We start from the raw sequence: 11,185 nt of genomic DNA, 5'->3' as shown, positions 1-11,185 counted from the left end.
GAGGAGGGTATGAACAGAAACAACACCGGGACACTTACAGTTGAAGTCAGACGTTTACATACACCTTAGCCAAATACATAAAGTGAGTTTTTCACAATTCCTGACATTTAATGCAAGTAAAAATTCCCTGTCTTAAGTCCGTTAGGACACCACTTTATTTTAAGAATGTAAAATGTCAGAATAATAATGGAGAGGATGATTTATTTCAGCTTTTGTTTCTTTCATCACATTCCCAGTGGGTAAGAAGTTAACATACACTCAATTAGTATTTGGTATCATTGCCTTTAAATTATTTAACATGGGTCAAATGTTTCGGGTAGCCTTACACAAGCTTCCCACAATAAGTTGGGTGAATGTTGGCCCATTCCTCCTGACAGAGCTGGTGTAACTGAGTCAGGTTTGTAGGCCTCCTTGCTCGCACACGCTTTTTCAGGTCTGCCCACATTTTCTATAGGGTTGAGGTTAGGGCTTTGTGATGGCCACTCCAATACCTTGACTTTGTTGTCCTAAGCCATTTTGCCACAACTTTGGAAGTATGCTTGGGGTCATTGTCCATTTGGAAGACCCATTTGCAACCAAGCTTTAACTTCCTGACTGATGTCTTGAGATGTTGCTTCAATATATCCACGTAATTTTCCTACGTCATGATGCCATCTATTTTGTGAAATGCACCAGTCCCTCATGCAGCAAAGCACTCCCACAACATGATGCTGCCACCCCTGTGCGCTTCACGGTTGGGATGGTGTTCTTCGGCTTGCAAGCCTCCCCCTCTTTCCTCCAGACATAACGATGGTCATTATGGCCAAACAGTTCTATTTTTGTTTCATCAGACCAGAGGACAATTCTCCAAAAAGTACGATCTTTGTCCCCATGTGCAGTTGCAAACCGTAGTCTGGCTTTTTTATGGTGGTTTTGGAACAGTGGCTTCTTCCTTGCTGAGCGACCTTTCAGGTTGTCGATATAGGACTTGTTTTACTGTATGTATACATACATACATACATACATACAGTGGGGCAAAAAAGTATTTAGTCAGCCACCAATTGTGAAAGTTCTCCCACTTAAAAAGATGAGAGAGGCCTGTAATTTTCATCATGGGTACCCTTCAACTATGACAGACAAAATGAGAAAAAAAATACAGAAAATCACATTGTAGGATTTTTTCATGAATTTATTTGCAAATTATGGTTGAAAATAAGTATTTGGTCAATAACAAGTTTATCTCAATACTTTGTTATAAACCCTTTGTTGGCAATGACAGGGGTCAAACGTTTTCTGTAAGTCTTCACAAGGTTTTCACACACTGTTGCTGGTATTTTGGCCCATTCCTCCATGCAGATCTCCTCTAGAGCAGTGATGTTTTGGGGCTGTTGCTGGGCAACATGGACTTTCAACTCCCTCAAGTTTTTCTATGGGGTTGAGATCTGGAGACTGGCTAGGCCACTCCAGGACCTTGAAATGCTTCTTACGAAGCCACTCCTTCATTGCCCGGGCGGTGTGTTTGGGATCATTGTCATGCTGAAAGACCCAGCCACGTTTCATCTTCAATGCCCTTGCTGATGGAAGGAGGTTTTCACTCAAAATCTCACGATACATGGAGCCATTCATTCTTTCCTTTTACATGGATCAGTCGTCCTGGTCCCTTTGCAGAAAAACAGCCCCAAAGCATGATGTTTCCACCCCCATGCTTCACAGTAGGTATGGTGTTCTTTGGATGCAACACAGCATTCTTTGTCCTCCTGCAATTTTGTTTCTGGTGTCCTTTGACAGCTCTTTGGTCTTGGCCATAGTGGAGTTTGGTGTGTGTGTGACTGTTTGAGGTTGTGGACAGGTGTCTTTTATACTGATAAGTTCAAACAGGTGCCATTAATACAGGTAACGAGTGGAGGACTGAGGAGCCTCTTAAAGAGGTCTGTGAGAGCCAGAAATCTTGTTTGTAGGTGACCAAATACTTATTTTCCACCATAATTTTCAAATAAATAAATAAAAAATCCTACAATGTGATTTTCTGGATTTTCTTTTCTCATTTTGTCTGTCATAGTTGAAGTGTACCTATGATGAACATTACAGGCCTCTCTCATCTTTTTAAGTGGGAGAACTTGCACAATTGGTGGCTAACTATTTTTTTGCCCCACTGTGTGTATTACTTTTGTACCTGTTTCCTCCAGCATCTTCACAAGGTCCTTTGCTGTTGTTCTGGGATTGAGTCACACCAAAGTACGTTCATCTCTAGGAGACAGAACACGTCTCCTTCCTGAGCGGTATGACAGCTGCGCGGTCCAATGGTGCTTATACTTGTGTACTATTGTTTGTACAGATGAACGTGATACCTTCAGGAGTTTGGAAATTGTTCCCAAGGATGAACCAGACTTGCTGAGGTCTACAATTTTTTTCCTGAGGTCTTGGCTGATTTCTTTTGGTTTTCCCATGATGTCAAGCAAAGAGGCACTGAGTTAGAAGGTAGGCCTTGAAATGCATCCACTGGTACACCTCCAACTGACTCAAATTATGTCAATTAACCTATCAGAAGCTTCTAACGCCATGACATCATTTTCTGGAAGGTGTTTAAAGGCACAGTCAACTTAGTGTATGTAAACTTCTGACCCACTTCTGACCCAATTGTGATACAGTAAATGGTAAGTGAAATAATCTGTCTGTAAACAATTGTTGGAAAAATTACTTGTGTCATGCACAAAGTAGATGTCCTAACCAACATGCCAAAACTATAGTTTGTTAACAAGAAAATTGTGGAGTGGTTGAAAAAACGAGTTTTAATGACTCCAACCTAAGTGTATGTGAACGTCCGACTTCAACTGTACTGTGGTACATATGCCACATTCAAAAACTGGGACCTCTTAACTTGTTGTAACTCCTTCCCGTGTCTGGGATCGTTGTCATCATCTGACACTAATTAGCATAACGCAACGGACATAAATATTCCTATTCATGAAATTCACAAGTGAAATATATTGAAACACAGCTTAGCCTTTTGTTAATCCCCCTGTCATCTCAGATTTTCAAAATATGCTTTACAGCCAAAGCAAGACAAGCATTTGTGTAAGTTTATCGATAGCCTAGCATAGCATTATGTCCAGCTAGCAGCAGGTAACTTGGTCACGAAAATCAGAAAAGCAATTAAATTAAATTGTTTACCTTTGATGAGCTTCGGATGTTTTCACTCACGAGACTCCCAGTGAGATAGCAAATGTTTTTCAGTAGGAGCGAGAGGAAAAATGGCTACCTCTGTATTTTACGCAAGAATCACTCAGAGCCATCAGGTGACCACTTGCGCAATGTAGCCGCTTACACTTATTCTTCAACATAAAGGCGTGAAACTACGTCACAATGCTGTAGACACCTTGGGGAATATGTAGAAAAAACACCGGGGGCAAACTACCTGCCCTCCATGACACCTACAGCACCTGATGTCACAGGAAGGCCAAAAGTATCATCAGGGACTACAACCACCCGAGCCACTGTCTGTTCACATCGCTATCATCCAGAAGGTGAAGTCAGTACAGGTGCATCAAAGCTGGGACCGAGAGAGAGAAGCTATTTTTCATTCTCAAGGCCATCAGACTGCTAAACAGCAATCACAATCAGAAGCTGCTGCCTACATTGAGACCCAATCACTGGACACTTTAATAAACGGATCACTAGTCATTTTAAACAATGCCACTTTAAATAATGCCACTTTAATCATGTTTACATATCTTACATTACTCATATCACATGCATATACTGTATTTTATACCATCTATTGCACCTTGCCTATGCCGCTCGTCCATCGCTCATTCATATACTTATATGTACATATTCTCATTCACCCCGTTAGATTTGTGTGTATTAGGTAAATGTTGAGGAATTGTTAGATCACTCGTTAGATATTACTGTACTGTTGGAACTAGAAGCACAAGCATTTTGCTACGCTCGCATTGACATCTACTAACCAATTGTATGTGACCAATAACTTTTGATTTGATGAAGGGGCAGGGGTAGCTATAGCTAGCCATACACTCGTAAACAGTGGGGTGCACAGAACCAATGAGATGTTCGAGAAGACAGGCTACAGGCTATGGGCACACTGCCCACAAATTGAGGTGGAAACTGAGCGGCACTTCCTAACCTCCTGCCTAATGTATGACCACATTAGAGACACATTTTTCCCTCAGATTACACAGATCCACAAAGAATTTGAAAACAAACCTGATTTTGATGAACTCCCATGTCTACTGTCTACTGGGTAAAATACCACAGTGTGCCATCACAGCAGCAAGATTGTGACCTGTTGCTACAAGAAAAGGTCAACCAGTGAAAAACAAACTCCATTGTAAATATAACCCATATTTATGCTTATTTATTTTCCCTTTTGTACTTTAACCATTTGTACATCGTAACAACACTGTGTATATATACATAAATGACATTTATGTCTTTATTATTTTGGAACTTCTGTGAGTGTAATGTTAACTGTTCATTTTTATTGTTTATTTAACTTTTGTATACTATCTACCTAATTTGCTTAGACAAAGTTAACATATGTTTCCCATGCCAATAAAGCCTCTTGAATTGAATTGTTCGAGGGGGGAGCGGGGGTGTTCATAAATGTACCAATGGAATGATTGAGGGGGGAACTGCCGAATTGCGGGCTGCAGTTGCACACTATTGGTCAGGTCTCAGGTCGGCAGGATGTCCATACACCAGTGCACTGTTTGCCGGTTTATCGATTTGTTGTGCAGCCCAATCAGCCACGCATAACGGTCTTGTGTGACAACAAATATGCCATATTACCGTATTCGCTTTCCACACACACTCACTCCTTTCGACACACCAACTCGCCTATGCTCTCGGCCGCAGTTAGCCATACTTGCGAAATCCCTGCTGTAGACTATTTGTCTGAGTGAGTCACAAGCACTGGAAATGAAGACAATTTAGTAAGAGATCACTTATTAAGATTGGCCATTCCTATTCATAAAAACTGAAATAATCGTAGATATAAATGGGTCTCGTGCCCGGCCAAATAATGGCCCAGGTCGTTGTTTATGGTGACGTCACGGCTACCATAGCTACGGGGAGCTTTTCAGCTGTTCAGAATGAATACAGTCAAATGCTACTAGCTAGCTAGCTAATCCACTCACTGAGCCCGAACAGGAGCCACTAGCTGAGCAAACCATGGTAAGTACCCTGCAATATGATCAACATAAAGTTGGAATTGAGCTAAATGCAATATCGTATGGGTGAGAGAGTAACGTTAGGCAGTTATCCAAAAAGTGCGACGCGACTAACTTTAACGTAGCTTTCTAACAGCTAACAGTTAACGTTAGCTACAGTACAGCCTGTACCTGCCAAAAAGGTCTACCTGGCAGGGCATGCTTATTGTCATTCATGTAAATAATGAATTACTGTTGTTACTGTCAGAACATAACTTTATAACAAATAATACCATGTCTTATCTGTCAAGTAAGGTTACGCATAGGCAAGCTATAGCTAGCTAATAACAGTGACAACGTTTCAAATGTTATGGACACCTTTTTAACTTGTGGTTGGTAATCAGTTATTTAAATTAACAAGTACGGCTTGATACCATATTACTGATTCCTGCAGTAATAAAGTACCCCAAACCTTTGAAAATACATTCATCCTCCAAGCTGACTACAGAATCACCCGTGACACGTGTAGTCTTTCAATTTATTTAGCTAGTCCTAATTATTGTTGCCTACTCAGATTGCATGTAATCTACAGTGATTGTGACATGAACTATATCACAAGGATGTGGGTAGAGAATCTGCTGTCTATTTAGTTGGCTAGATCAAAAAGTACAGTGACAGCAGTGAATAAGAAGACCTCTTAAGCCTCCCTCAACACTGGAAGAGTCTTCGTGCTGTGCACATGTCTCAACTGTCCAATCAAAGGTGGTGTGAAAGTAGGCCATGGCAAGAGGCTAACAGTTAAATCTGTGCTCTTAGTGCTTATTTCCTCCTGCACACAGAGCTCGGGCTCGTCTTGATTAATCTGTGCCATGCCAAACCCAATCACACCAGGGCGTTTCGTGATTGGCTGAGGTTGCCCCTGGCCCCTGGCCTCCGCATTATTTCTGCCCTGGTGTGTTGGCTCTGTTATGCAATAATGTGCTTTCAGGTAACCCTGTTAACAGAACATAAGTTGTTTGTAGCTGGACCACCTGCTGTTAATTATGTTTGAACCTAATGCCTTGTTGCCTAGGTTCTTATTTCATTACATAGCTATAACCTAAATACCAACTTGTGCTGTTTGTCATGATGTCACCTGACCTGGATGTGTGATGAACTGCAGGGTTTGCTGTCGATTCTGCGAAGACTGAAGCACTCTCCGGACCAGGAGGTGCGGTTACTGTTGCTAGGGCTGGACAACGCTGGCAAGACCACCCTGCTTAAACAGCTGGCCTCAGAGGATGTCAGCCACATCACCCCTACTCAGGTAAATGTACTGATGTACACAGGATTGGGGAGTAATTGATTATATGTAATCAGTTACATATTAACTTATTAGAAGAAACAATACCTGCAATCAGTTACGTTACCATTAAAAATATTGTAATCAGATTACAGATACTTTTGAAAAACTAGATGACTACTTTGATTACTTTTAAATTCAGAAATTATGTAGCAAAATAAAAATAAAAATGCAGAGATCACTATGATGACGCACCAAATGCATTTGATGAATCCTTTTTGTGATCTTCTAATGCCTCTTAAGGGGAAAGTAATCCAAAAGTAACAGAGTAAACATATTACTTTACTGTGTTTGGGTGTTCCAAAATGTACATTACTGAATACAATTTGACAGGTAACTAACTAGTAACTGTAAAAGATTACATTTAGGAAGTAACCTGCCCAACCCTGGATACAGACAATAGCATAAACACAGCTCAGACACTCATGAAAGCATAGTTACACATGCTCACAGTGATCACAAACTGTCTAAAGCATTGCATTGATGGGCATTCTCCTCCTCTGTCCACAGGGATTCAACATAAAGAGCATGCAGTCCCAGGGATTTAAGCTAAATGTTTGGGACATTGGAGGCCAGCGCAAGATCCGCCCGTACTGGAGGAACTACTTTGAGAACACAGACGTACTGGTAGGTCCAAAAAGTTCTGACCACAAATAAATGGAGACAGAAAGGTTCAACCGTATCAAGCTATCTGTCACTAATACTCTCCTCTGTCCATCTTCGTCACAGATCTATGTGATTGACAGTTCAGACAGGAAACGCTTTGAAGAGACAGGTCAGGTAAAGCGGCACCAGTCTGTAAAAATGCACAATATTCTATTCAGCTGTCTTCTGATATCCCTATTTTGATGCAGTTATTGATTGAACCCCTCCCCCGCCCTTCTCTTACACACACACAAACACACAGGAGCTAGCTGAGTTGATGGAAGAAGAGAAGTTGAGCATGGTGCCACTGTTGATATTTGCCAACAAGCAGGACCTGATGACTGCGGCTCCTGCATCAGAGCTAGCTGAGGGTCTCAACCTGCACACCATCAGAGACCGGGTATGGCAGATCCAGGCCTGCTCTGCAATTACCGCAGAGGGAGTACAGGTATAAAACACACATCTACGGTGGTTTAGACATTTTTGCAAATGTATTAAAAAGAAAAAACAAATATTACATTTACATAAGTATTCAGACCCATTACTCAGTACTTTGTTGCACCTTTGGCAGCGATTACAGCCTTGAGTCTTCTTGGGTATGACGCTACAAGCTTGGCACACCTGTATTTGCAGATCCTCTCAAGCTCTGTTAGGTTGGATGGGGACTTTGCTGCACAGCTATTTTCAGGTCTCTCCAGAGATGTTTGATTGGATTCAAGTCTGGGCTCTAGCTGGGCCACTCAAGGACATTCAGAGACTTATCCCAAAGCCATTCCTTGTTGTACATTTTTTTTATATATACTTTTATTTTTTTTTAACCCGTTTTCACCCCAATTTCGTTGTATCCAATTAGTAGTTACAGTCTTGTCTCATCGCTACAACTCCTGTAAGGACTCGGGAGAGGCAAAGGTCGAGAGCCGTGTGTCCCCCAATAAACCCCAAGAAGCCACACTGCTTCTTGACACACTGCCCACTTAACCCGGAATCCAGCCGTACCAATGTGTCAAAGGAAACACCGTACACCTGGCGACCCCGTCGGCGTGCACTCCGCCCGGCCCACCACAGGAGTCTCTAGTGTGCGGTTGGACAAGAACATCCCTGCCAACCAAACCCTCCCCTAACCCAGACGTGACCCAATTGTGTGCCACCCCATGGGTCTCCCAGTTGCGGCCGGCTCAACAGAGCCTGGACTCAAACCCAGAATCTCTAGTGCCACAGCTAGCACTGCGATGCAGTGCCTTAGACCACTACACCACTCGGGAGGCCTCGAAGCCACCCCTGTGTTGTCTTGGCTGTGTGCTTAGGATTGTTGTCCTGTTGGAAGGGTTGTTGTCCTGAGCGCTCTGGAGCAGGTTTTCATCAAGGATCTCTCTGTACTTTGCTTCATTCAACCTGACTAGTCTCCCAGTCCCTGCCGCTGAAAAACATCCCCACAGCATGATGCTGCCACCACCATGCTTCACCGTACGGATGTTACCAGGTTTCCTCCAGACGTGACGCTTGGCATTCAGGCCAAAGAGTTCAATCTTGTTTTCATCAGAACAGAGAATCTTGTTTCTTATGGTCTGAGTGTCCTTTAGAAGCCTTTTGGCAAACTCCAAGCTGGCTGTCATGTGCCTTTTACTGAGGATTGTCTTCCGTCTGGCCACTCTACTATACATCCTTGGTGGAGTGCTGCAGATATGGTTGTCATTCTGAAAGGTTCTCCCATCTCCACAGAGGAACTCTGGAGCTCTTTCAGAGTGACCTTCAGGTTCTTGGTCACCTCCTTGAACATGTCCCTTCTTCCCCGATTGCTCAGTTTGGCTGGGCGGCCAGCTCTAGGAAGAGTCTTGGTGGTTCCAAACTTCTTCCATTTAAGAATGATGGAGGCGACTGTGTTCTTGGGGACCTTCAATGTTGCAAACATGTTCTGTTACCCTTCCATAGATCTGTGCCTCGACACAATCATGTCTCCGAGCTCTACAGACAATTCCTTCGACCTCATGGTTTGGTTTTTTTATCTGACATGCACCGTCAACTGTGGGACCTTATATAGACAGGCCTTTACAAATCATGTCCAATTAATTGAATTTCCCACAGGTGGACTCCACTCAAGTTGTAGAAACATCTCGAGGATGATCAATGGAAACAGGATGCACCTGTGCTCAATTTCGAGTATCATAGCAAAGGGTCTGAATACTTATGATGTAAATATGTTTTTTCGGTTTATTATTTTTTATAAATTAGCAAACATTTCTAAAAACCTGTTTTCGATTTGTCATTATGGTGTGTGGATGGATGAGGAAAAATATTCATTTAATCCATTTTAGAATAAGGCTGTAACGTAACAAGATGTGGAAAAGTCAAGGGTTCTGAATCATTTCAGAATGCACTGTACACACACACCGCCCGTACACTACATTTGCACACAACACACACATACTGTACGAACATTTAGAGAGCATCATAGACACTGATTGCACACTAACGTTTAATACTATGCCGGTGTAATATGAGTCTGTTTACTTACTTTATAGGATGGCATGACGTGGGTGTGCAAGAACATAGCAGTTCGTAAGAAGTGACGCCAGGGGTATACTTATTCCCAAAGACTCAAACGAAGGGTAGGAGGTGAAAGGTGGAGTGGTGTTTATTATCAAAGCTTTTGACTTGCTGTCATAATATGTTTTAAAAGTATTGTGATATTTTTTGGACTAGATCCTGAGCCAGTTGCAATAGAGTAAATACTTTAAAGAGAAAGTTTCTGTAATGTTGACATTACCAGCATTTTATTAATGCTTCTCCAGTTGTATATACTGTATATACGTTATTATTTAAACATTTCAATTATTCAGATATTACTCCACTGTCATTTCTGTGTGCTTACTTTTGCCACCTTTTTGTAATAGTCAGGAGGCTTATTGTGAAGATGTCTACATTATGAAAGTAGTTTTTTAAGAATGAACAGCTGAATAGACACGACCCACTGGGCACAGACATCAGTTCTAACGTCTAGTTTTGATTTACATTTGGTTGAGTTGTCAACTAACCTGAATTCAACGTGAAATAAACAAAAACTTTCATCGTGTCATTGGATTTCGGTTAAAAGTTGGGTGAAAAAAAAACACAACATGCCCTTATGTTGATGACATTTAGTTTTCCATGTTGATTCCATGTTATCACATAGATTATTTTGGGTTGAAATGATGTGGAAACAATGTTGATTCAACCAGTTTTTGCCCAGTGGGTACTTTGTTTGCTTGTATGTGATTGAAACTCTGTCCTTAGTACCAGTGGGGCAGGGAAATATCCTGCTCTGTATCAGTAACCAGGTTTCTATCCAACCATTTCATGCCAATTTAATTACCTAAAGAATTAACAAATAAAATGTGTTTGTTCAAAATGTTCTGATCTTTTTGTGTCGGTAAAATAAATTATGCGCGAAATGGCAGTTGAAACGCCTTAATTCGCAAATATTGATTTAATAACTATCATATCGAAGTCAACTTGGAGTCACGCAATGATGTTATGTGGTCCTCCCACTATGACTCGGGAAAGCTTGATGCACCTTTTCAATAAGTATTGAGGGTCTTATTCTGGTGACATGATGATCGATGCTTGGCTACCATTTAACAAACACATTTTATCGCTTCTATTATCCGTAATAATCTCATGTAGGTAGCCGACCCACACAGTGGGGCAAATGTTCTATAAGGCTAACTAATCCGTTTTTGTGACAAAAACATCAATAGAGTTGAAAATGTGATGGCAACCCATTTAACTTGTATTTTTTTCTTCGGTACAGGGGAATTTAACCGCAAAAGTTATTTTATGTGCAAATCAAAATGTATTTATCACATACACAGATGTTAATGCGAGTGTAGTGAAATGCTTGTGCTTCTAGTTCCAACAGTGCATTAATATTAAACAAGTAATCTAACAATTCCTCAACATCTACCTAATACACACAAATCTAAAGGGGTGAATGAGAATATGTACATATAGGTATATGGATGAGCGATGGTCGAGCGGCATAGGCAAGGTGCAGTAGGTGGTATAAAATACAGAA

The 11,185-nt window shown here is 41.5% G+C and overlaps 1 protein-coding gene across 2 annotated transcripts; it reads left to right on the top strand.

The window, feature by feature from the left end:
• Positions 1–5,050: 5,050 nt before the first annotated feature.
• LOC110509788 (ADP-ribosylation factor-like protein 3) lies at positions 5,051–10,521 on the top strand. Of its 2 annotated transcripts, XM_021590894.2 has the most exons (6): positions 5,051–5,172; positions 6,310–6,453; positions 7,000–7,116; positions 7,219–7,269; positions 7,397–7,582; positions 9,654–10,521. In XM_021590894.2, the coding sequence occupies exons 1-6, from the start codon at positions 5,170–5,172 to the stop codon at positions 9,699–9,701; spliced, it is 549 nt and encodes a 182-aa protein (XP_021446569.1). In that variant the 5' UTR covers positions 5,051–5,169; the 3' UTR covers positions 9,702–10,521. The 2 variants fall into 2 exon arrangements, with proteins under 2 accessions (XP_021446569.1, XP_021446568.1); XM_021590893.2 differs by lacking the exon at positions 5,051–5,172 and having other exon boundaries at positions 6,292–6,453.
• Positions 10,522–11,185: the final 664 nt, after the last annotated feature.

Source organism: Oncorhynchus mykiss, chromosome Y, assembly GCF_013265735.2.
Source record: "Oncorhynchus mykiss isolate Arlee chromosome Y, USDA_OmykA_1.1, whole genome shotgun sequence".
In the NCBI taxonomy this organism is placed as follows: Eukaryota; Metazoa; Chordata; class Actinopteri; order Salmoniformes; family Salmonidae; genus Oncorhynchus; species Oncorhynchus mykiss.
Note: the sequence above shows the minus strand (reverse complement) of the source record. Positions and strands in the feature narration are given on the sequence as shown.

Coding starts and splice junctions, on each gene's coding strand:
- LOC110509788 (XM_021590893.2), top strand. CDS start 6,292: ATGTGTGATGAACTGCAGGGTTTGCTGTCGATTCTGCGAAGACTGAAG. Junction 7,117..7,218: donor TTGAGAACACAGACGTACTG/GTAGGTCCAAAA, acceptor TCTTCGTCACAG/ATCTATGTGATTGACAGTTC. Junction 7,583..9,653: donor TTACCGCAGAGGGAGTACAG/GTATAAAACACA, acceptor CTTACTTTATAG/GATGGCATGACGTGGGTGTG.